The sequence below is a fragment of the Lissotriton helveticus genome, chromosome 1_1, assembly GCF_964261635.1.
Source record: "Lissotriton helveticus chromosome 1_1, aLisHel1.1, whole genome shotgun sequence".
Taxonomy (NCBI): Eukaryota; Metazoa; Chordata; class Amphibia; order Caudata; family Salamandridae; genus Lissotriton; species Lissotriton helveticus.
The window spans coordinates 1,707,280,571-1,707,307,543 of record NC_136057.1 but is presented as its reverse complement, the minus strand read 5'-3'; the positions used below and the strand labels follow the sequence as shown (position 1 = coordinate 1,707,307,543).

Here is a 26,973-nt window from a genome sequence, read left to right as displayed (position 1 = left end):
TGGCGTCTGAGGCAGGTGCTGCCTATTCGGTGGTCCTGATGAGGGCTGCCAAGGCCTTGAGCCTTGAGCTCCCTGTCGCGAAGGTCAAGCCGAACATTCTGACCGAAGTGTTTAAACCGCAGTCATGCCCCCAGGAGCCTCTGCTGCCGTTTAATGAGGCCCTGACGGATGTCCTTTTGGGCACCTGGTCCAGGCCCGCTTCCGGTGCACCGGTTGACCGGAACGTTGCCAGGCGTCACCGTCCGTGCTCGGACGACCCTGCCTTCCTATCCACCCATCCCTCCCCGGAGAGTCTGGTGATCCAGGCCTCCAAAGGGAGGGGCGGTCCCACACGTGCTGCCAGCCACGCGCCGCAGAACGCTCCCCAGCGCGGTGGCGGCCGTGGTTTCCGCCGTGGTGGCGGTAGAGGCCAGCGGCGAGGTCAGTCCACGCCTCCCCCCGCTGCTGCATCTAAGCCTTCCTAGTCCGATCTTTCGGGCTCACGTGACGCCAGTGGGTGGCAGGGTTCGCCATCACCACTCCCGCTGGCGCGCGATAACATCGGACAGGTGGGTGCTGCAGCTCGTTCGAAGGGGCTACGCCCTCCCCTTCGAGTCCACTCCTCCAGCCATGCCACCGCAGAACCACCGTGTGTCGGGGGACCACTTGACACTTCTGCAGGAGGAAGTTACGGCCCTCTTGGCCAAGGGGGCCATCGAGCGCGTTCCTGGGCCAGAAGTAGGGTGTGGTTGCTACTCCCACTACTTTCTGGTGCCCAAGAAGGACAAAGGAGGCCTGCGTCCTATCTTGGACCTACGGAACGTCAACGGCTTCCTCCGGAAGGAGAAGTTCAAGATGTTGACTTTGGCTCAGGTCTTGGCTGCTCTAGACCCACAAGACTGGATGGTAGCGTTGGACTTGCAGGATGCGTATTTTCACATCCCCGTCCTGCCGGCCCACCGGCGTTACCTGCGGTTCACGGTAGGCCACGAGCACTTTCAGTTTATCGTGCTCCCCTTCGGCCTTACCAGCGCCCCACGGGTGTTCACGAAAGTGATGGCGGTGGTCGCAGCTCATCTGCGCCGGTTAGGGGTTTCAGTCTTCCCCTACCTCGACGACTGGTTGTTGAAGGCGGGCTCGCCCCAGACAGTCGTCCGCCACCTTCAGATGACGGCAGACCTCCTGCACGAGCTGGGGTTTTCCATCAATGTGCCGAAATCACACCTGTGTCCCTCTCAAAAGCTCCTTTTCATCGGAGCGGTTCTCGACTCGGCGCAGTTTCGGGTTTATCCCCCGGAACGGCGGGTCCGGGATATTCAGGCTCTGATTCCCATCTTTCAGCCGTTATCCCGGGTTTCGGTCAGGTTGACGCTGCGGCTTCTGGGGCTGATGGCCTCCTGCATCCTACTGGTGCATCACGCCAGGTGGCGGATGCGGGCTCTGCAGTGGGACCTGAAGTTTCAGTGGGCCCAGCATCAGGGCAACCTATCCGACCATGTCCTGATCTCGGAGGGCACTGCGAGACAGTTGCAGTGGTGGCTTACGGACCGCGATTGGGTCAGAGGCAGATCCCTCTCCCTTCCCCAACCGGAGCACGTGGTTGTGACGGACGCGTCCCTCCTGGGCTGGGGTGGCCACTTGGGAGAGGCGGAGATCAGAGGCATCTGGTCTCCGGCGGAGTCCCGGCTCCATATCAACCTGTTGGAGCTGCGGGCGATTCGCCTAGCACTGAAGGCATTCCTCCCCTTTGTCAACGGGAGTGTAGTGCAGGTGTTCACGGACAACACCACCGCCATGTGGTACTGCAACAAACAGGGCGGTGTGGGGTCGTGGACCCTTTGCCAGGAGGCTCTGCGTCTCTGGCAATGGCTGGAACGTCAGGGCGTGACTCTGACGGTTCAACACCTGGCAGGTTCTCTGAACGCCAGGGCGGACGAACTCAGCCGTCGGTGCTCGGTGGATCACGAATGGCGTCTGAACTCGGACGTGGCGAGAGGCCTCTTTCAGCAATGGGGAGAGCCTTGGTTAGATCTATTCGCCACAGAAGAGAACGCGCAATGTCATCAGTTCTGCGCGTTGGAGTTTCCAAGACGGCACTCGCTCGGCGACGCCTTTCGGCGCGAGTGGAGTTGCGGTCTGTTGTACGCCTTTCCGCCTATACCACTTCTGCCCAGAGTGCTGAAGAAGATCAGGCGCGACCGGGCCCAAGTTATCCTTGTGGCTCCGGACTGGGCTCGAAGATACTGGTATCCCGAGCTACTCAGCATGACAGTCGGTCCCTCGATCCGCCTGCCCCTTCAGGAGGACCTTCTGTCGCAGCAGCAGGGGACGGTCCTCCACCCGAACCTGTCCAGTCTCCACCTCCATGCTTGGAGATTGAGCGGCGGCAGTTGAGGCCATTTGACTTGCCTCCTGAAGTCTGTGATGTAATTCTGGCAGCCAGGCGTCCCTCCACGAAGTCGGTATACGCCTGCCGGTGGAACAGATTTGTGGCATGGTGCAAAGGCTGTGGATCCCCTTTCTGCCCCTCTGTCTGAGGTTCTCCTCTTCCTCCTTTCCCTTGCCCAGCAGGGCTCTGCTCTGGGCACTATCAAGGGCTATCTTTCTGCCCTTTCCGCCTTCTTGAGGCTACCTGATCAGCCATCTTTATTCAAGTCCCCTATTGTGTTAAGATTCTTGAAGGGCATCACGCACATGTATCCTCCAACTCCGTTCGTGATGCCTCAGTGGGACTTGAACCTGGTCTTGACTTTCCTGATGTGCGCTCCCTTTGAGCCCCTTCATTCCTGTCCTCTCCGTCTTCTCACTTTAAAGACGGCCTTCCTGGTGGCCATCACCTCTGCCAGGAGAGTGAGTGAGCTCCAGGCTCTTTCTGTTAAACCTCCTTTCTTGTCTGTTCATCCTGATTAGGTGGTCCTTCGGACTGGACCTTCTTTCCTGCCCAAGGTAGTCTCTGCTTTTCACATTGGGCAGTCCATCACCTTGCCCTCCTTCTTCCCGCCTCCGCATCCTTCAAAGGATGAAGAGCGGCTCCATCGTCTGGACCCAAAACGTGCGCTTTCGTTTTACATGGATCGCACACGCCAGTTCCGGGTGGATGACCAACTGTTTGTTGGCTACGTGGGCGAGAAGAAGGGAAGGGCGGTGCAGAAACGAACCATCTCTCGGTGGGTCGTCCTGTGCATCAAAGCATGCTACTCTTTGGCTCGGAAGGAGCCTCCTGTTGGGCTGAGGGCCCATTCCACTCGGGCCACGGCGGCTACTACTGCCCTGGGCCGGGGAGTCCCTTTGCAGGACATTTGCCAGGCGGCCACGTGGGCCTCGCTGCACACCTTTGCGAGGCACTACTGCCTGGACAGTCAAGTCCGGAGGGATGGCTTCTTTGGCCGTTCGGTCCTCCAGGACTTTCTGGTGTAGGTTTGTATTGGTTCGCAGACCCACCACCGGGGTTGGTATTGCTGGGGTATCTATTCTAAGGTAAGGAATCTAATACTAACCTGTTTCTTTCAGATGAACAAGTTACTTACCTTCGGTAACGATATATCTGTAAGAAACAGTAGTTAGTATTAGATTCCTTACCGCCCCACCCATCCTCCCCGTTCTGCGAACTGATACCTAGGGTTAAGGACATCCCTTTCAGGGCCCTAGTTTCAAATGGCACCAGTGTTAGTTCTCACATGGCTCTGCGTGTTCTGGCGCGGAAAAGCTGTGTGCAAAGAACTGACGTCAGCGCGCGGAGGCGGCGTCTATATACTCCAGCGACGTCATCACGGCGCACGACGCCGACGACGCGGAGCCACAGGGGACGCCTGCAGACGACGCCTACCGACGCGCAGGGGTACTGCTACGCAAAAGTTTCCGGATCCAGACTGACGCCTGGGGATATTCTAAGGTAAGGAATCTAATACTAACTACTGTTTCTTACAGATATATCGTTACCGAAGGTAAGTAACTTGTTCTTTAGGGTGTGCACTACTACCATATAATGTCGAGTTGCATGATGTACTTTTTCTATACAAACGGCTATTAATTCTACCATTGGTTACAAACAGTTCTGTGTCTATAGACTATAATCTCATGGCAAGTCTGGTTTAAGTGCAAAGTGTCTGTTGATGGTGCTATTTCACCACATTTGCACCAGATGTACAAAGACCACTTAACCAGATAAAGAGCCAACATTTAATTGTACACTTTTTTTTCAACATGATGCCACATATTCATAATTTTTGTCATGTGTTCACACGGATGAAGAGGAGGATCAAGATCCACCATGTGATGCTATTGTCCAAGCATTGAAGACACATGATATAAATATTAGTTGGGCCCTTGGAGAACCAAATTAGAGAATCACTATAAATGCTAAGGGTTGACCCAGATTTGCTACCTATGCTTAATAGCCAGATTTATCATCCCAATCTGCAGTCACTCTGTCTACAGATTTGGCAACTGAGGTCAAGTAAACGGCTATTCTGAAGGAAGCTCGTTGCCCAACTACGCATGTGTGTTATGTTGCAAAGTGAGATTTTGTTCATTACAGCTAATGTGCCTCCTCACCCTCCACTCACAGCTGGTACAACGTAAGTTATAAAATACGTTTATTCTCCTAAAGAATGTCGAACAAAATATAAAAAAAACTGCTACAGCACTAGTAACTTAATTTTGAATGACATCTTTAATTACTCTAAAAATATTTAACTAAATTAAATTTTTTCGGAATAAAAAAAATAATTTCTACATAAGTAATGTAATAAAATGTCAATTATATTTTAATAAAAATGAATGTTATATTCATGTATAAATGCAAAACAGGTTACTATAGTTTATAATTAAATAAATGTTTTATGTTGCATTATTTTCAACATTAAATTATTTTTACGTAAATTAAGTATTTTTGATAATTTAATTTGACATTCTTTCCTGTGTACTTGAGAAACTTACACTCACAAATGTATCTCCACCCCTTTTGGCAAAGTTATCGAGCCACACTAAGCCAAGGACTTGAGGAAGCCTACATAGAGGGTACAAGTCTTGCTTGGATCAGGTCCTACATACTTAATAGAACAAATGTCAGCAATGCTCTTCCTTTCTCATCCAACCCTTGCATAATAAATGCATGAGTCCCTCAAGGCTCTTTCATCTCACACATGCTTTTCCACATCTACATGAAATCATTACTGGGAATAATCAGTGATTTTGAGTTCAGCTGCTATAACTACGCAGGTGACATGCAGATACTTCTTAAATTGGAAAGCCCCAAGGACACTGGGAACTCAAAAATCTTCAGTTGCCTCAAGGCCGTTGATCAGTGGATGACATGATCCAATAACAGCAGGAAGATCATTGCACGGTTCAGACATACGCAGATGCATTAGGTTCTAAATGGACAATACAAAGCCCATCTCATCAGATTAACTGTTTGTCTCTCATGGCCAGTCCGGAAGGGGGTCAACCGATGTCAGCCTGTATCACCTTTTGATATAACAAAGCCAAGTGTCTTCTCCAGGAGTGAGTGAGGATGCATTCCACCAGGGGATTGTCTAAGACTGCTCCACTTTGCGTTTGTGTTCCATTGTAAGCATATGCCTTGCAACTTCCTGGAGGGGCAGGCACACATTCAATAAGCACTACTGCCTAGATGTGAATGCTGAAGCAGGCTCAGCAGTGGGACAGGCAGTCATCCAAAACCTGTTTCGGTAAAGGTGAGCCTGCACCCGCATTCTTATACTTTCTTGTGATTGTACTACACTGCCTACTTGTTTGTCTGACTGAAGCATATGAATATATGAAAGTTCCAATGCTGGAGAAGAAATCGGTTACTTACCTGTAATTCCAGTTCTCAAGCACATAGTATCTATCATGTATTCACATGGGACCCTCCACCTCCCCCGTCATGACCCTTCACGTTGAGGGTCATAACCTTCATAGAGCTAGCCACATTCATAGCCATACCAAGATATCACAGAGGCGAACATGATCCACACATCCATCACACCATTTGCAGCGCAACCCCCCCTAATCCATGGCCATACATCCCCACCTCCCACCCGCAGTCTACCTCCCCTCCCCAGGTCCCCATAAGAAGAAAGGAAAAGAGAGAAAAAGAGCGGCAAGAAACCAAGAGAGGTAGAAAGAGATAGTAAGGGAACGAAGAGCCACAAGGGCCATCCAACAGTAGAAAACAATCGCGGCCAACCGGGCCGCAGGACACTGACCCCGTTACAGGGCATCCTACACCCACAGGTTCGGACGCTCTCTGGGATGTCACTCCCTAAGGGGCAGGTCAATTACACAGAGGGGGGTGTCGGTCTCAAAGGGAATCCCGCTAGGGAGCCCCCGCCCTCCCCGCCGCCCACAAAGGTCGGAGTCAGGGGTGGAAATAAGGAGTCTCACTGCACCTCCCCACTTAGAGCCCGACATGATCAGGGGCATATCCCCCCCACATCAGGAGCAGAGAAAGATACAGACCATCGATCAAGATGTGAAGGGGCCCTCGTCAAGTTCTGCCTTATCCCCCTCCAGGGTCCTTATGTGGGCTATAATGTCTTGCTTGGCCCGGGTGGGGGAGAACCCTTGTGCAGGGGGGTGCGGCGATGCCGTTGTACCGTGGTCCAATCTGGTCCCGCCGGTGTCCTCTTCTGTCTGCGGGGCTGTGACGGGCTCGACGGAGGAGTCGTTGCCAGGCGAAGGAGCTGCGCCGCCTCTTTGTAGGATCTCACCGATCTACCCTTCGATTCCCATTGAAAGATATGTGCAAAGGGGTGCCCCCATTGGTAAGTAATGCCCAGGCTTCGCAACTTCTCCGTTATCGACCGAAATGCGCGGCGCCGCTTAAGGGTGTTGGGGGCCAGGTCCTGGAAAATTTGAATCTTATGGCTGTTGTATCTCAGATCCGGGTTGTCATGGGCATTCTTCCAAATCGCCTTCTTTTCAGTGAAAAAGTGGACCCTGGTCAGGATATCCGGCAGGAGTCCCGTCCTCCCCGCCAGGGCGGCCACCCGATGTGCTTGGTCCAGCGTTGGGGGTGAAGCGTTCTCGTCGCCCCAAACCTCGTGCAGAAGTTGCGCCACATAGCCCATGACGTCTTCCCCTTCTTCTCCCAATGGAATGCCCCGAATGCGGAGTTTGTTGCGCCGACTTCTGTCCTCCAAGTCTTCCTGCTTCACCTGGAGCTCTATGTTCTGCTCCTCAAGGGCCGCCAGGCGCTGCCACAATTGTTCCTGGTCTTCCGTTCGTGTATCTATTCTCCATTCCAGTCCATCAACCCGGTCTCCAAGGTCCGTCACCTCCTTCCGAAGCTCTTTCACACAGCTGTGGACCTCGGATCGCAAGGAATCTATCTCCGCTTTCAACTCCACCATGAAGGAGGACATGAACGCTTGAGTGACCGGCGGGGAGCTTTCGGCACCCCTGGAAGGGCCTGCATCCGCCGCAGGTGCCCCCGCTTTGCCCCACATGGTCACAACCGTATTGTCCTTGGGGGCTGCAGCCGAGTCAGTCTTGCCGCCTTTGTTGGAGCGCGTCATCCCTGAAGGTCCGTCCGAGCCGGCAATGCAGGCAACTCTCCCGCTGACTAGGGGAGGAGGTCGGCTCTTCGCAGGCTAGACGAGGGATATACCCCGGCCCCCACCTCACCCTAAAGATTCTGATCTCACACCAGTGCAGAACCCGCCACCCACCGAACAAAAGTCCGGGCCTCCAGGGGGGCCCTTCACAGCAGTTTATCGTGTGCCAGGGGGTGAGCAGTCAGCTGCCCCACCACTCAACGCCTTATCACACCCGGCCTTCCCTCGCCGCACCAGGCCAGAAAGGGCACTTCAGGAAGGCAGTCTAGGGACCGGTCCGCTTAGGCCCAGGGCTCCTCAGGCAATGATTCCCCCGAGGGGCGGGGGCGCAACTCAGTCACCCCCGGGACCGGGGCACTCCACAGCCAGTGGCCGAAGATGACGCGGGAAAGAGATCCCCCCCCGTAGTTCCTCAGAGGGCCCTGCGTAGGACAGCAGGCCTCCAAAGGCCTATCTCACCGGGGGCCACAGGTGACAGACTGCTCCAGAGTCCTCTGCCACACCCCTGGGACAACACCGCTCACCTGTGGGCGTCCGAGCCTCTCACCTCGCCAGATCGCATCTCGGGGGACTCCACGCCTCCACTGCAGAACGGCGCCAGTTCGACCAGGGCCGGTGCCGTCCAGGGCCCCAGTCCGCGCCTGTCTCGCAGCACTCTCAGGGCCTCAGAGACTGACAGCGCGCACAGGAGACACCCCCTGTCGCGTTGAGGAGCAATATTTTTTCAAGCCAGGCACACAGAGCCAGGCCCCAGGGCCAGGCCGGATGTCGAGTGCTGAGGGTCACTTCAGGAGGACACGCTCCGGAGTGGGCGCAGAAGCACTCGCCCCACCACGCTCCCTGCCGATGACAGGGCCATCCACCGCATGCGGGGCCCAAAAGGCAAGTCTTCCTGTCCCCCCAGGCCGGTCCCGGATGTCAGAGGGACCGGCCAGTACCTTCAGGCCTCTCCCGGGGACAGTCACAAAATGGCGGCCAAGGGCTCTGCCGCGTAGTCCCCCTCCTGCTTCCTCGCCGCAGCCTGGTTGTGTCTGCTCCTCGCCAATGCAACCCCCCCAGGCAGCACCACTCGGGAGGGCAAAAGGCCCCAGTCCAGTTCAGGGGCGTAGGAGGGGGCAGGACACGCCGGAATCCGAGTCTCCAGGCCACCCAATGTCAAGGGGCAAAATGGCGGGGGAGCGCGCCCACTACTGCCGCTCACCTGTAAAGTCCAGGCGCAGGGGGTAGAGGCCTACATGCAGCAAGGTACCTCAGCTCCGGAGCCCCCTCCAATCCTCCCTCTGGAGGAGCGCAGTCCGGTCTCTCCGTCTGCAGCGCCAGCGGCCCAGCCACGAAGCACCAAGGCCCCCGGGTCTGCCAGGCAATGACCCCGCACCCACCAGGCCGCTCCACTCCAATCTCTCCCAGGGGGGTGGGAGGCCGTCAACACCGCTCTGCTCCCCAGGTCCGCCGTCCGTCTCGCCGAGGGATCCGGGGCCTCCGCCGGCACCAGGAGAACCACAGAGGCAGTCCACAGGCCTCCGTCCACAGCGCCGCCGCAGCCCAGCCTCCACACCAGTATGGCCTGCGGCCCAATCACAAGGCACCGGGAGTCCCCACGGGCGGCCACCGACTCACCAGGCCCAGTTCGCCACAGGCATCGCCCAGCAGTGCCCCCACTGTCGCCGATCCACACCTCTCCGGGTACACCCAGGCGGGGGAGGGGAAAGCCGCCACTACCTTCCAGGGCCTCCGCTTTCCAGGCCTGCTCTCCGCTCCTTCACAGGCCCCCGGGTCTCCACGTCGAGGGTCCGCAGAGGCAATTCCGCACTCGCCTCGACCCAGAATCGCCCCGGGCCCTGCAGGCCCCGCTGTCAGCAAGGGACCGCACCACGCCACCGGGTCTAGAGGGCCCCCGGGGTCCGGCAGTCCGCCACACGGAGCTCGCCTCAGGCTTCACAAGATGGCGGCTCCCGCTTCAGAGCCTTTACTGACTCCTCGCCGCCCGACTCCGCCGCAGAAGCACCAATCGCCAGGGACAGTCGCTCAGGTCAGTGTCCACGTCGGGGGTGCAGTTATGGCCCCCAACTCCGCCTATAATTGCATATACGGGTGGCGGCGGTCGGGAGCTCCCCGGAGACACGGCTCACCACATCGCCGGTTAGACCACGCCCCGACAAATGCTCTTTAAACAGAATTTCTCATCATCCTTCAAGAGCAAATTTGATTCTAATCTCATGGACTGTTTGAAAGTACAGAGTTTCTCACCAGTAGCAACAATAGTGGCTAAATACTTAGGTTTCATTCCGGCTGCTAGCCTCATATGAACACCTCACATTAGCAACCTGGTCAAATCCTCAGACGTCTGTCTCCAGTCCCTCAAAAAAATAGAGTACCTCATCTCAAATTATCATCTGAAAACAGCAGTTAATTCTTTAGTTGGATCAAGAATTGATTTGGAAATTCTATTTTTAGCAAAAGCTTTGCTCCATTCAGTCTTTCTAAACTTGGCTGCAAGTCTTTTACACTCAACAGTCAGATCTAATCACATTACCCCTATTCCAAAACACACCTTGGCTACCCATCACAGCCATAATCACATTCAATATTTGCTGCCTTGTGCAGTGAGCCGTTCCCCAAAACACCCTGTCCTACTTAGCCAATCTTCTTATCCTATCTGGCAGATCAAGGAAACCTAGCAGTGAGACCCCTTCTTTTACGGACTTCTACAGTCAGAACCAATACTGCAAAGGAACAGTTGTTCTCTGAAGAGGCCACTGTAATGTAGCGCTTGCTGCCCCTCAATCTGAGGACACTGATCCCACTCTCAACCTTCCATAAGCAGCCAAGGCTCACCTGTTAAGACAACTCCTAAACTAAATATCATACAGATTGTATAACTCCTTACTGTAATTTTAGCTTTTACGAAACCAAAGTTTCCTCAAATTAAGGTAAATGCTAGCATGATGGTTCAAACTGTTCTGCAGTCAGGCCACCCTTCTCTAGTCAAAGTAACCTACCCTTATGACTGTACTTGAAGATAAACTTTCTTAAGGTTTCTCAAGTGCTGTAAAGGACGTAAGGTGCACCCCATGTACTCAGCCTTCTCAGTGCTGAAGGCGATGGAACAGGTACTCAGACCAGATGCCCACTGATATTCTCCTGGGCAGCTGGGCTGGGGTGGCTTCTTGACTCTTAAGCAGAAAATCAAATTCTCAGACTGTACACATGTTGTTCTTTCCAGTCTTTTTGGACTTCTGCTAGCTTCTGGAGATGTGATCATTCCTCTGGGCAGGTGCAGTCTAGCTCCTCATCTAGGCAGGAACGTCTAATTTCTTTCTCTGGTTCCAGCCAACCTGTAGGATTTATAGGCCCAACACAGAGGGAGAATTGCAGCCAGGCAGAGATGTTCCCGTATTAGTCCTTGTTTTCCTTCCTCACACATATGGGAAGGCCTTCTTGATGTCAGTCAGTCAGTCAAGAATCTTTATTCGATTTAGTTAAAAATCATACAAAGAGATAAAAACATTAATATACAAATAAAGAGTATTTACAATATCATACAGATCAGTGCATACAATGGGGTACAGTTCCGGGCTATATATGAGAAGGGCGAATTAATTCATTTTATACAAAGTTTAAAAGTAATAAAACTCATTTAGGGGGCCCATTACTATTTTGCATTTTTTTAGTTCTAACTGCCGCCACCAAGAAATTTGCCATTCAAAATGTAATACGGATGTCGTTTAGTGATTGAAGATAGAGCAGAGCTGGTCTCACCTGCGTGAAGCCAGCCTCCTTTAGAACAGGCAACAGATATTTTTTCCTAGGCTCTCAAAAGAAACCACAAAACATAACGAAATGCATGGTATCTAGAACAGAAAGATTATCACAACAACAAGGAGGGGTAATTCTGGTTTTTCCCAAGTTTTGAAGTTACCCAAATAAAAATGTAAAAAAATAACCCTAATTTTAGTCAGGAGAAACCTATGAAATGGCTTCGTAACAAAACCAAGGTAAGGTGCTAGTGCAATGGAATTTACAAGCAGATAGTATTTCCTCACTGCCGGTTTCTGCAGTTCCCTTTCCTTTCCTTCTTGATGTCTTGCCGACGAAGGTAAAGCATGTACTGGCTGATGAGGCCGATACCAGCAGTCCTTTGGTGGCCCAGACGGGATGTCGGAGCCAGTCAGAGGGTTTACTACATTCAAAAGTTGAAAAGCTCCTCCAATTCTGCAGGAGCATGTTAATATTGTTGTTGATCAGATTTCACCGGAACCCTTCCCATTGTCCACATGGGGTCCAGTTTGAGGTGACCGGTATGTATTAGCCTCTGTCAGGAACCTTTTTGTCATGGGAGATGGCCCAAACACAGAAAGGCACACTGGGGTTGCAATTAGCTAAGGCCTTGCATAGGCTGGGGAAATCTGGACTGGAGACTTGGGGAATAGACTGGAGACCTTCCCCAGGTCAAGTAGTTTTTTAAGGTGGGCAGGGACAGCCCAGCACAAAAGAAACTACTATCTTATGTGGCACATGCACATTGTGTTCAAAAGACCCCAATGCAAAGATACAATAAACACTCTTCATATATGTCCAAGGCATTAGGAAGGCAAATAACCACAGTTGGGGGAATGAACAAATTTGGTAGGGACCAGTCAGGTACAGGTAAAAAGACCTGAACTATATTTAGTTGACTCCGATGTCAGTTACTGCATTGCCTGGGTTGAATTGGTGGTTGACATTGTCACTCTGGGGGGGGGGGGGGGGAACTTTGATTGTACCCCTGACAGAAGAGTGCTGTTGTACTCTGAGCAAAGATGGTGATTAAACAAGTGAACACCTCCAGTGAACTCACATGACTGTCATGCTGCTTGCGATTGTAAACTTTAATGGCAGTCCAGAAACTTACAAAGGCAGGGAGACATGGGACATGGTTGGAGCAATACGAAATGTAGACAATTTGTGTTCCAAGAGGGATTATGATCAAGAAATGCAAAGCTCTTGCTTAACATAGATAGTATTAGCACAAGCATGGGATTGAAAGTTAAGGTACTGCCTTCTACTGGGGGTATCTTTAGTACTGCAGATTAAGATCAGAGTATATTTTAGGGTACTCAGTTGGGGGCAGAGGCCACTTTACGTGTCAATCCAAGCTCAATAGACATAGTAGTAGAGTGCTCCTGAGGTCACATAGTTTGATGCCTTTATTCTCCATCCGAATGTATGCAAGTACTCCATACAATACAGTGGAAATGATCTGTGGTATGGTATCTAGGCAGTCGCACCTTAGTTTAGCAGTTTACTGCTCCGGATATTCTTAAGTACCTTTTATACCCATCAAAGAAGGACTATCGGATTCCTCATTCAGAGTACATCACTTTTTTAGTAGTTTAACAAAATGCCCTAAATGTACTTTGCCATTAAGAGGACGGTCTGAACAAAATTTGTATTTTAACATCTTTCTCTGTTGGCTCATGTATCACCTTTTTGAGCCTACACAAAGCAAACCTTAGGAAGAGTTTGTTAAAATAACTTTTTGTGTTACTGCCCCTTCTCTAAGACCAGTAAGTACACTTCAGGCACTGACTCTCGTTCAGTTTCAGAAGAATGAGGTAGTGCTACATACACACCCAAGGTTAATTGCTATGCTTATGTTACTTTTGTCATGCCCCCTCGTAGGTTAGAGGTGCAGTTAGCAATAATGGGCTATATGCAGAAGACATAAGGGATTAGGAAAACCAAAAATACTGTCATACACCCAAGGAAGTAAAGGTATAAGACTTTGGAGATTTCATTGCATACAACATACAGTGGGCTGTCTTCAGAAATGTTTATTAGCCACTGCTAGTTGCGATATATTTGTATGTAGTTTCCCCCTACATTCTAGAATATTTCCTTCTTTTAACTAGCTTTCAGAGCTGCTCTTTTAAGTGTAGCTCACTTTCCTATCTCTTCTATCCATTTCTCAATTTTAAGCTGCCTGATCCAAGACAGACTTTGAACAATGGGTTGTACCATGTATACAGATGGGCTGCTAATTACAAAATAAACAATCAATACTTGGACCAAAAGTAGACTCCATTAGGGCACAAAGATCAGCGTTCACCTTTATAGTGAATAACTCTCTCGTTGAAATAACCAAAGCAGCAACATGGAGTACTACACACACTACATATCATGCTATTTTACCGACCCAAATACAAGGAGAGACAAGCAAGTGGAGTAAGTGGTGAGTAAAGTCTTCTAAACTGCTTTGATTTCTTTCCCTCCATGCTGAAAAAGTGCTCACTACTCAATGCAAACCACTTGAATCGTTTCCAGATTCATGCTGCACACAGACTTAGTTGCCTGTTACAACAGTTGTTTACTTAAGATGGTATAGATTCACATATTAATCAAATCACCCTTATTAAACATTAAAACATACATACAAGCACATATCTAATTATGGTGCAAAAACAAATCTGAAGATGGCAGCTAGCTGTGTCTCAGCTTCAAAGGAATCCCATCATATAACCCTGGCACTTTCCCCCTTTTGATGCCCACCTTAGCCTGAAAACCTTTTTCAAGACAAAAATAATAAGAATGTCTGACTCCTCAACTTGATGGCAGAAGTATGCTTATCATGAGAGCCTACACCATTTCAGACTACAAAACTGTTACTACATTTAATTCTCACCTTGAGCATGTCCCTTCACATGACCCTTCCACAGATTTTAGTAGTTCAGCAGCTCTCCATAACCGCCCCATTCTTTCTCAACCCAGGAATCAAGTGCCAGTAAGGACAGGGATTATAAATATGATATAGTGAAGAAGGGATACAAACACAAGAGTTTGTGTCAATCTCCATTCAGGAAGAGGCAGTAGCTCTCTAGACGCTTCAACAACAGTTTATTTACAAAAGCATAATCAATTTACTGTATTGACCAGGCACTATGTTCTTCATGCCTAGATCCCAACAACCCCTACCGCGGATGTACACTGATATATCTACAGCCCCAATGGTCATCTTTAGCCAAAAAACCATGTAAGACATTCATTGACCACAGTGCAGACACTACTCTACTCCAGTTCGCACAGACGACCTTACATGTCACACAAGTATCGAGCCGTAGTGACCAAGCCCCTTTTTATCTAGAACACATGCTGCTGCCTTCTGGATCTTGTTGTCTTTCCACAAGAGCTGTAGGGGTCCTGCATTTTAATGCAGGCTTCTCACCTCTGTCCTCATTTCTTTGTTTTTCATATGCTCTTGTTTGGTAACCTGCTATTCTACCTTCTTCAATTTGCTTAGGAGATCCCACTGTGCGCTCCGTTGTGCCATACACCAAGCGCGACCTGTCATCCATCCCGCTGCCAGAGATTGTTCGAAGCTTCCAGACCTTGGTTGAAGAAAATATTCCAGAGACCTCCCTACTTTATCTGTACCCGGATATCCCCAAAGAAAAGGCCTTTGGCAAATACTATGCAGAGTACAATGAAGGTGAGCTCCTGGTCTCTCTACCACTTGTTTTGCTTTGAAAGGTGGTTAATGACCCAACACTTCCTGAGGATTCAGCAATGTAGGAGGTGGTGTGACTAGTTCTCTGTAACTTCAGAAGCTGCGCACAATCCTCTGGACTATCTGTGAAATGAGGGCCAAAGGGTTAGTCAGGAGTGAGAATTAACCAGGCAGCACTGGGTGAAGGGAGAAACAGAACTGAACAGGAAAAGAAACAGAGGGCTCTTGCAAATGATAAGTTGTGTTGAAAAAATGATGGACAAATGTAAATGTAAATGTGGAGGAAGGAAATGAGAAATACCATGCAGATGGGAGGGAGGGACAATCATCGGTCTACAGGGTAAAGCCTGTGAAATGGTGAAGATGTAAGGCAGCGAGGGAAGGAAGTAGCAAGGCTGTGAAAATAGGAAGATAATAAAGACTGCGGGTTGGGTGAGAACAAAAGGCAACAAAGAGAGAACCTGCGTGGAATGGTAAGAGCAGGATGTGGATGGCAGCAAGAAAGGCCATGCAGAAAGATCAAGCGGAAGAGGAAGAAAGGGGAATAAGATTAAAGGAGGGAGCACTAAGACAATAGAAAAAAACATTGAGATATGCGATAGTAGAAGAAGTAATAACCAATGGAATGATACAAGCATGGTAGGGGAGACGGAGGGAAGGCCTCACACAACGTGAAGCAGAGGAATTGAGGTCTTGCATTATGGTAAGGGCCAAAAGCAGGAAAGGTACGAAGGAGATTCCACTGCTCAGGAGCTGCAGGGAGGAAGGAGGGATGACATTCAGAAAGGCATTGCCTTGGAGCTAACAGGGAACTCAGGAGCTTCAGGGAGAGTTTAAACTATGCAGTGGGAACCAAGAAGGAAGGAAGTGGTGCAACAGCAAGGGGAAACAATTAAAATAACAATGCATGAAAAGTGTAGCGGCAAAAGGGAGAGAGATATTTAGGATCAGCAGCCATGTAAGGGACCTCTGGAGTCTATTCAAATTCTTCACCATGGCCAAGTCTCACCACAGGCTCCACAGAGTTCAAAGCTTCCAATTTCATTCTCTGTCTCTCTCTGCCTTCTTCTATTACAGAGTGCATGGAGGAGTATAGGCGATACATGAAGCGCAGGCTTATCGTGGTATCTGAAAGGTGAGCCTCTGTCATCCTGAGAAATTGTTGTCATAACATTTTAGTCTGATTGCAGCAGTGCTACCTTTGGCTGTGTCCTTAGATCTCACAATTGTCCTGCAGATGAGTTTATTAATATTACATTTTTGATCAAGGTCTTTTTTGAAATAGGATTTCACGTAACAATAAGACTATAACTTTCCCCTCAGTCAAGTACTTTTTGATATTAACTTGAAAACGCTGTTCCCTTGCCTCCACCCCATTGCTGCTATAATTTATTCTTCTGTCAGTCTTGGAGCAGTGATTGTAGATCACTCGTCTATTATGCAATCAGTTTATCTGAGCTAGTGTCTCCCTCGATGCTATAATTTTTTTATTAGTTAGGTGGTATTGGCACACTAGTAATCAAATAGGTGTACTACTCTTCGTCTTGCAGGTGCATATTGCTTATGTTTAATTTGTTTCAGGTAATCAGAGTTTCCACCCCGCCCCCCCAACCCGTTTCTCTGCTTTTCGAAGTCACAGATTTGGTTTCTAAAAGCCAAACATTGCCATTGCTTCTGAAACCACTGCGTTTCACTTGGGGACTCTTTTTTCTCTTCCAGTCTAGAGCAATTAGGAATGTACTGCCTCATCATCTGCCACTGGAGGACTCTATGCATTACAAATTAGGGACTGTCTGCCCCGTCATTTGCATGTACTTGATCCGAGTTCTCACCCCACAGGCCTGCAAAGGGTTGCCCCTTACCCCTGAGAAAAATACCACCCATCTGTTCATGTTTTAGAATTCTGTAATGGTCCAGACTTGATACTTTAATGCAGATTGTTTTCATTTTTAACCCCTCCCACGCTGGTGACGGAACCACTCCATCACACCCCTCGGGTGGGCTGTGCTAGTGACGGAGCGGTTCCGTCACGGCCCGCTCGCCGCGCCTGCTTGGCGCTGATTTCGCGCCTGCCCGGCGCGTTCTATTGAGCGGGCGGGGCCGTGACGGAACCGCTCCGTCACGCCCCTCGGGTGGGCTGTGCTTGTGACGGAGCGGTAGAACGCGCCGCACAGGCACGAAATCAGCGCCACGCAGGCGCGAAATCAGCGCCGCGCAGGTTCCGTCACCAGCGTCAGAGCGCCGCGCGCCCGCCCCCTAGCGCTGCGGCGGAATTGCCGCCGCAGCGAAAGGGTTAACATAGATTTTCTCTCTTTGTTTACTTTAGTTAGCTGAAGAACACATTTTAAAGTCTTTTCTTCTTATATTTACTGTTTAAGTTATATACTAAGGAGGGGTAAAAAAATAGTATATTTAATTTATTTTTTAAATGTTTTACTGGTTGGGATTGTTCATGCCGATGCAAAATGGCCAGGTGGCAACACCAGCCCCGCAGCATCGTTCCCAGCTCATCTGGCACCTGGTATCCCAGCACCTCCTTAACGTGACTGAGAATCTCCTTCCAGAACAGTCATTATTTGTATTACCCAGCATGTATATACCATTGTACCTTTCTGCCTCACATCTCCAACATTCATTATTTGCTTCTGGCACCTTAAGAGTGGGGTTTTTTGGGTGCAATGTACCATTGATAAAGTACTTTGTAGACTCTCTAGGGCATTCTATCCGCCCTTGTCTGAGATTTCCCTCCTCAGAGCTGTCTTCCACCTCTTGGTATCTCCATTGCGACTTAACATGTTCTTCTCTTAGAGCTTTATAAATGCCTAAGAACATGCCCCTTGTTCTTAGGTGTGTTCTTAGAAATTTCTTCCACAGGGCTTTGACTTTTTTTGTCTTCTGCCTTATTTGTGGGGTGCAAGTTTTGAATTAGTTTTGATGGAAAATGCCTGACAGATCGAATTCCCACTTCTGTCATGTCTTAAACTTTTCCCCTTGAAGCCCTAGGGTGAAGAGTGAGTTATCTTGTAAACAAGTGTTAGGGGAGGGGAACATAGTGATCTTCCCCCTTTTCGGTGATTATGTCCAAGTGCTGCAGCACTGCTTTGACGGGCATAGCTCGTATGCATTTGCAAGCTTTGATTTCTAGCTAACCAGACCATACTCCAAAGAGATCTGCTTTCTACGGCTCGGTCCAGGGGAAGTCACCTATTGGCGGATTCTCCTACTGTCCACTCTACAAAAAAGTGAAAGTGGGATGCTTGAAAGTAGGGAATGACATCTGGGCATGTTTATCCTCCCTATTCATGTATTAACTGTAGGCCTACCTCTCGTCCAAACAAACTGCATAGTTTTCATTTAATTATTTTCATTTCTATTGGGATTGACATTGAAAGTGCCTGGAGCAAGTAGAACATCCTAGATAAAATATTTTTCTTCAGTATATTTATTCTGCCTGGCCATGAAATGTACAGAGGTTGCCACATTTTAAAGTCTTCCAGGATTTGTCTCTTGGGCCAATTCACTGCAAACGTCCCATCAAGTTCTGACCCTGCTTGCAGGCAGGTCGCTCCCCACGCCACCACACGGCCGCCAGCTGCCTCGTACCTGCTCCTTGCTGCCCGCCTGTTTTCCCGCCGTTTCCCACTCCTTCCTGCCGCTGCGGCCCGCCCCCAAGCTCCCCATTGGCCACCCTGCTCCCGCCTCCCAGCTGCTCCTCCCTCCCTATCCCCCTCTTATGGAGGTCGCGCAGCAGACGCGCCGCTGGCGCGCTGTAGGCGCGCCATAGGCAAGCCCGTCTGCGCCTGGAACCCGCCCAGTGCCAGAACCCCTGGACCCTGCGAACGCCACAACACCAGACTCCGCTACGACGCCAGCACCCTCAACGCACTTGACGCCGGCCAAAACCACACCTGCTTCCAAGGCGCCCCGAAACTGACTCATGGACCTTTCTCCTGCCACACCTGCAGCTTCACCTGCGACAAAGCCACCAAACCTCCAAGGACTGGACCCAACCACCTCCGCTGCATACTCCTCAACACCCGCTCCGCCCGCAAACACGCCGTCAAGCTCTGGGATCTGCTCGACACCTCCGCCACAGATGTGGCCTTCCTGACCCGAGACCTGGTGGAACGACTCCTCAGCACCCGACATCGCCATAGCCATTCCAGACGGCTACAAGATCACCCGCATGGATCGCGCCAACGGAATCGTAGGAGGAATAGCCATCGTCCACAAGTCCACCCTCAAGGTCACCACCCACGCAGACGACACCCTCAACACCCCCGAACACCTACACTTCCGGATCCACAGCGACCCTAACACCACCCTCAGAGGAACACTCATCTACAGACCCCCCGGACCCCGAGTTCAATTCAGCGACTCCATCGCCGACCTCGCCAGCACCCACGCACTCGCCTCCGCTCACTACATCCTCCTCGGGGACTTAAATTTCCACCTCGAGGACAACGCCAACTCCGCCACCCTGATCGACAACCTCGCCAACCTCGGCCTCAGACAACTCGTCACCGCACCCACCCACGCAGCTGTCCCCACGCTGGACCCTGTCTTCTCCAGAGGCACCCACGTCACCTTCGACCACACCACCGAACTCCACTGGACTGACCACCTCTGCATCCATTTCACCTTCCATAAACCAACCACGCATCACCGCACCCAGCAGCTACCTTGCCGCTACCTTGCCAGCTGATCACCACCCTTGCCCACAACCCAGACACCGCAGCCCGCAACCTCAGACAGTGGATAGACGACTGCCCCAACACCCTCTCCCCAATCAAGAAACCCTCCAACAACCACACCAGCAAGAGAGCCACCTGGTTCACCGATGAGTTGCAGACCTCCAAACGCGCATGCCGGAAACTGGAGAAGATATGGCTCCACAAACGCACTCCAGACAACCACGCAGCCCACAAGGACACCACCCGCAGACATCACCACCTCATCAGATTAGCCAAGAGATCCTCCTTCAAAGACCGCCTGGATAACAACGCACATGACAGCAAAGAGCTCTTCATCATTGTCAAGGAACTCTCCAACCCCAGCGCCAATGCCAACGACATACCGCCCTCACAAGAACTGTGCTACTCACTGGCCATCTTCTTCCACCGCAAGATCGCTGACATCCATGACAGCTTCAACACCATGAGCGCCCTGACTACGCCAGACCCCACCTCCATTGTGAACACCACCAGCGCCAACCGCCTGACCTCCTAGTCCAACGTCAACAACGACGAGACACGCAAGGTCATGAACTCCATCCTGGTGGCCGACCACACTGGGAACAGCACCGAAACCCACCGACCATGCACGCAACCTAGAATTCATCCTCGACTCCTCCCTCTCCATGTCTAAACAGTTCAATGCCATCTCCTCCTGCTACAACACCCTCCGCATGCTCTGCTGGATCTTCAAGTGGATCCCGACCGAAACAAGAAGAAGGGTGACACAGGGCCTCGTCAGCAGCAGACTGGACTATGGCAATGCACTCTACAGAGGAATCCCATCCAAACACCTACGATGACTACAACGCATCCAAAACGCCTCCGCCCGACTGATCGTCAACGTCACCCGCCGCAGCCACATCACCCCCCACCTGAGAGACCAACACTGGCTCCCCGTCGACAAGAGGATCACCTTCAAGCTCCCCACCCACTCACACAAAGCACTCCACAATGCGGGACCAGCCTACCTGAACAGCAGACTCCGCTTCTACACCCCCAGCCCAGCCTCGCCCTCGCCGCTGTCTCCTGCATCCAACGAACAACCTCCGGCGGCAGATCCTTCTCCTACCTTGCCGCCAAGACCTGGAACACCCTCCCAACCTCCTACGGCAGACCCAAGACCTACTCACCTTCAGTAGACTCCTCAAGACCTGGCTCTTCGAGCAGTAGCGGCACCCCCTCAGCGCCTTGAGACCCTCACGGGTAAGTAGCGTGCTTTACAAGTACTCTGATTGATTGATTGATCAACTTGCTAGTATGCTGAGGTCCGGATATCTAGTATTTCCAGTGGGCCAGCAGAAAGGGCAGCCCACTCTCTTTTCTTGCTCTATATCTTCTGGAGTCCATGCATTTTGTGTCAGATTTCTGTTTGATTTTATAAAGTCTTAGACTTTTTCAAAGTTTTGTAGTTCAACAAGTGGGTTGGTATCGGAATTCAGTAGGTCAGCCAGAGTTAGCACAACAACACCTGCAAAGACAATTATTTTGTGTTGTTCAGATAAGAATCTAATGCCTTTAAACCTTGCTCTCCTTATTCTGTCTGGCAGTGGGACCACTATTATTATTATTTTTTTTTTTAAAGACCTTTATTAACAAGCATTGTCTGTATTACAAATCCGCTTACTGCCTACAACCACTGCGGGGCCGGCATAGCATCACAAGCAATGTTTAAAACCAGTTGTATGAGGGTGGTAGGGGAGTACCCAGCAAGCCGCCTACAACCTATCTGGGCCGACCGCGTCAGGAGGAGTGCTGAAGTATGGAGGCAGAAATAGCGATGCAGATAAAGGTCATAATTTTATACATTAAACAAAACAACTAAGGCATACACAAGGTACCAGTTCCACCTCTGAAATAGCATGTAATATATGAAGGAAGAAATAAAACAAAGTATCCTCTGTTAGTGGGAAGACATGGCCGCTGAATAAAGGGAATCTATGACCCATACCTTTCCGTAAATCACAATAGACAGGAGCGGCGTGACCTGAGGGGGGGAACCTCATCAGGATGCAGATGTTGCAGTGCCTGGGGCGTCCACAGTGTCATCTGGAGCGTGCTCCAATAAATAGGATTGCAGTGGGCTCCAAATGTCTCTTGGGCGCGGCGAGGGGGGTTGAAGTTCTGTATAGATATGGAGCTGTTCCTGACAGTATGTGAGATCTCGGAGCCAATCCTTAAATTTTGGCGCCCTCCCTCTGCCCCATTTGTAGGCTATTTTCCTTTTCACGAGCAGGAGCGTGATGGAGATGTATTTTCGCATTTTTGCAGCAATAGGCTCAGTGTACCCTAATAATGCGGTAAATGGGTCAGTGGGGACGTGCAGGCCAGTCATGAGGTCCAGGGCAGCAAGTACTTCCGCCCAGTAGCGTTGTATAGGTGGGCAATCCCAGGCCAGGTGTCTGAAACCGTCTCCCTCCCAATCGCAGCGATCGTTATCGCGCAGTTTCAGCTTAAACATCCGCACCGGCGTGTAGTATAATCGATGTATGTATTTGTAGTGTAGAATGCGAAATCTACTACTAGCAGAGATTTCCCCAGTTTGTGTATAGCAGTATGCCCACTGTTCCTCAGTAATGGAATATCCCAGCTCCTCCTCCCACCTACTCTGGGCCGCAGTTGGTTCGTATTCTCTATTTGACTGCACGGATCGGTATAAGATCGAGAGGACATGCGCAGGGGCCTCTTGTTGCAACAAAGCGTGTAGCGGGGGCATCACAGGAGGCTCCAGGGGGAAGGTGGGTGTGGCGGCTTTAATGTCCTGTCGGAGTCTTATGTAATAAAAGCGTTCTAAGGGAGTGGGGACGATATGCTTAAAAAATTCATCGCTGGTACTAAACTTCCCTGCAGTCTACAGGCTTCCCCAGGTGTATAAAGAGAGCTTGCGAAGGAGCTGGCGACAGCCACCTTCCTGTGTGACCGGGAGATCCTGTTGCCCAAAAAGTGGCAAGAGGGGAGAGTACATTAATGTGCACTGGGTCATTTTGGCGAGGCCATGCCATGCGCGGACGGTGTATTGCACAGTGGTAGATGCAGAGTTTCTGGGGACCCCCGGTGCGCTAATGTATGCTGTGCTGAGAAAGGGGCGCATGTAACTATCTTCAATCGCTAGGTGAGGCATAAAAGGAGGGGGTTGGCAGTGGGACCACTATTAGTACAAAAAGCGGGAGTGACAGGGACGTTCCTACCTCTTGCCCTTTGGTAGACTAAGTTGGTCAAAGCATCTCCCATTTACTCACCCTCTAGCAGTTGCGGATGCATATCCCGCAAGTATCCACTTTCTCATGTTTAGCCTGAGACTCTTTCATTCCAGTACCACTCTTGAAAAGCCTCAGCTAACTTGGTCAGATGTTTTTTCAGCATTCGAGCTTAGGAGGATCATTGGTATCTTTTTCCGCAGTCTTCTCTATTAAGTGTGTATTTTCATTATTTAAATCAGGGTTCTCCAAAGCCAGTCCTGGAGGGGTAGATCCATGCCAGATTTTTAGCATATCTCCATTTCGATAAATGTAGATATCTAAAAAATCTGGCATGGATTCAGTCCTCCAGGACAGACTTTGGAGAACCGTGCATTAAATGTTCCCTGGCCGCCCTTGATAAACCCAGCTTGATTCCAATATATCAAGTATGGCACCCATTATTTGTCAAGTCTATTCATTAGTATCTTTGTTTGCATCTTGGTGTCCAAATTTAAAGGGGGTGTCTGCCTTTAGGAGACACATTCAGTTGGGTTCTTTCTTGGTTTAGTGATGAGGGAAATGGCCACTTCTCTCAGAGATAGAGTTGCACTGCTCCACTGTAGTATATGGTTAAAAAGGTCTGTTGGTGATATTCCTATTTGTAGGAGAAAGGTTTTTATAAAAGAATACCATGATGCCATTGGGATCTGGTGCTTTTTTTTGTTGCTTTTCTTTTATTGCTTTTCTTATTTCTACTTCCTCTATTGGCCTTCTTTTGCTTTCACCTCCTCGTGTATATAGATGTTGGTATAACTCCCTAAAACGAACTTGCTTCCTCTAGTTTTCTTGGTAGCCCAGGTTCCATCTTGGTTTTTGATCGCTAATAGTTTATCTGGAGCGCTTCACACAGACCCACTCCCAGAAAAGTTTTTTTAAAATCTTCTTTGGAGGAGCGGAGTGACTATGCCAGCAAGAGTCCAAACCTAGTTCCCCTAAGAGATGTTTTATGTCCTTCAGCCATTTGATGCTACTCCAACCATCTGCGTGCATCACTTCTGCCAAGCCATTGGCATAAGATTGTAGCTCCGGGACCCTCCACAAGCGTGCCCAGAGCAGAAGGGGACGAAGCCGAGCCTGGTCCCTTATAGCTTTACAGCCAGTGTCCATGAGCACTGGGATGGTCGGGCTGCTCGATGGAATAGCAAGGAGATCCTTGATAAATTTATTTTCGGCCTTGCTCAATGAGTCAACTTTGCCCAAGCCCCACAGTTCCGATCCATAGAGTGACGCTGGGACCGCACGTGCTTTGTAGATCTCAAGTATAGGAGCAACACAATGTTTTGTGGAGTTATTGTACTCCTTAAGAAGGGCGCCCCCCACCCTTTTGTGGGCCAAAGTCATTTTATCAATGTGGGCAGTCCAGCTCATCACATCATTCAGACGGATTCCCAGATAGTCAAATTCTGCCACTCTTTCTAGGGGTATAGAGTTCAGAATTGGAGGGCGGCCAAGTTTGCGAGGTGGATGCATGACTAGGTACTTGGTCTTGTCTATGTTGATGACGAGGCCCTTGGTGGTACAGAAATCCTGGAAGCGGTTCAGCAGTGTCTGTAAACCCTGGGGGGTTTTAGAGATGAGGAGGGTGTCGTCGGCGAACAACAGAGTTGGAATTTTTACTCCTCCCAAGATGGGAGCATCTGATGGTTCGCCCAGTAAATGATCTACCACCCCGTTAATATAGAGGGAGAATAGGGTAGGGGCCAAAACACAGCCCTGTCTTACTCCCCTCTCGACCCTGATCTTATCGGTCTTTTCCCCATTCAGCCCCCATCTAACCTGGGCATAGGTGTTGGTATGCAGGTTAATAAGGAGGTTTAGTAAGTACGGGGGCATCCCTAAACCATGAAGTACCCTCCAGAGTTCCTCCCTTGGTACCAGGTCAAAGGCAGTCTTAAGGTCAATAAAGACCAAGTAAAGACTGCCTTTGCCCAGTACCACCACCTTCCAGTGTAACAACAAAAGCCTAAAGACCTGTTCAATAGTTCCTGTACCCGAACGGAACCCAGCCTGTATGTCGGACAGAATGTGATTGTCATCCACCCATTGAGTGATTCTCCCCAAGATGGTTTTCCCAGCCAATTTCTGGCTGGAGTCTATTAGGCTTATAGGCCTATAGTTCCCGGGTAAGTCCCGACTGCCCTTTTTGAAAATGGGGACCACCTCCGCACCTCTCCAGGAGTCAGGCACAGGGCCTCCCTCCATAATTGCGTTGAGGAGTGCAGAGATTAGTACCCCCCATTCTTCCGGGTAAGCACGGAGGATATCCCCCGGTAGGCCATCCGGACCAGCTGCTTTCAAAGGGACCAAAGTTTTGATCTGCTTTGTAACATCCAAGGGAGAAAACAGTTCCAGGTCACGAACTAGAGTAAAGAGTGGGATTTTAAAGGAATCATTAAGTGGGCCTTCGGCAGCAGAATAAAGATTTTGGAAATGGGAGAACCAAGTCTGGGCGTTGATAGCACAAGTCCTCCGGGAATCGTCAGGACGATTCCTTTTGCCCACCATGTCCCAAAAACCTTTAGCATCTTTCCCACGACTGGCAGCCAGGAGGTCCTGCCAGGAATTAACCTCCCACTCCATCCTTGCATTTTTCTGGCAGAGTGCATAGTATTTCCTAGCCTCCCTAGTCCTAGACGGTAATTTGGACTTGACTGCCTCGATAAGAAGTGACTTAGCCTCCCTACACTTCTGGTTGTACCAGCCCTGACCCGATCGTAAGCTTGATTTCCTTCCGCTCGGGTGAGCTGGAACTACAAAGAGGTCACCAATGGCCTGAATTATAACACAGAACCTCGGTGCCACCTCCATCAGCCCTTCCTCTTGGCAATCAAGATTAGCTAGGGCTGAGACCAGAAGCTGCCTAATCGCAGAGGTTTTCTCCTCCGAAAGGGCTAGCTTCGCCCACTTTAGCCTTCGACCACAGTTTGTAACCACTGACAGGTCCGGAGCGGGGTTACAAGGAGATCTACTCACGGTGCTATTGAAACACCTGTGGGACAGGGTGAGGGACAGGAGATTGTGGTCACTCTCCACAGAAGGTACAATTACCATATCCTCCACCATGCTCCACAGGTGTATGTCAAGGAGAAAATAATCAATCCGTGACATGTGTCCTGGCCTATTGTAGGTGTGCGCCCCTATTTTGTCGGACCTAGTCCTGCCGTTGGCAGCTCTAAGACCAAACTCCATGACTAGTGAGTTGATCTGGAGGGCCACTTCCGTCCACTTTTTAATAGGACTAAGCTCGAGGGGCGGAATCCCCCACCCATTATCAAGTTCCTCTTGGTCTGCTAGGATGTCCAGGTCCAGGGGCTCGAAAGTGCAGTTCAGGTCACCTGCCAGCAAGGTGCAGGACCTGTGGGGAGATAAGCGGAGTTGGGCTTCCAGACAAGCTATTACTGGGGATTCTCTTCCACCCTTAGTACCACGGGCGTAGATGTTAAAAATGTTTAGAATAACTCTGCCCTGGGAATTTCTGAGCAAAATATTTAGGAGATCAGGGCAATTAGTGTCCCTCTCCTCCACCCTACAGTTGAGTTCAGTGGCTACCCAGATTAACAGGCCACCGCACTTTCTACTGCCGGCAAAAAGTGGGTGGAGTAGCCCGCCTTGTGTAGGGGCACCCGACTCCAGGTTTCCTGGAACAGGCATATGGAGTATTGCTCCACACGCTCGCTCCAGTCCGGCAGCGCCAGCTTCCTCTCGAGGCCCGCCACATTCCAGCTGAAAACCCTAATCTGGGGGTCCGTTACAGCCGCAATGCTACAATCCTCGACAGGGGGTGGTATGACCACAGGCCCCACACCAGGGGCACTGGCCAAAAAGTTATACGATGCCCCAGTCTCCCCCTTCTCCTCTACAAGCTCGGCCGTAGCCTGAATTTGCGATGAGGAGGAGGAGCCATTGGATTTGAGGTAAGGTGTTGACTCAGCAACAAAGCTTGGAGCCACAGCGACCTCCCCGGGAACAGAACTGAG

At 50.4% G+C, this 26,973-nt stretch overlaps 1 protein-coding gene across 10 annotated transcripts in view; it reads left to right on the top strand.

Annotated features, from left to right (window-relative positions):
- STAT2 (signal transducer and activator of transcription 2) overlaps positions 1-26,973 on the top strand; it is a 1,031,780-nt gene that overhangs the window by 603,447 nt on the left and 401,360 nt on the right. For all 10 annotated transcript variants that reach the window (XM_078689090.1, XM_078689088.1, XM_078689089.1 and 7 more), the window contains 2 exons: positions 14,818-15,006; positions 16,102-16,159. In XM_078689090.1, the coding sequence (XP_078545216.1) occupies positions 14,818-15,006; positions 16,102-16,159 (247 nt within the window). The remainder of the gene's footprint in view (positions 1-14,817; positions 15,007-16,101; positions 16,160-26,973) is intronic.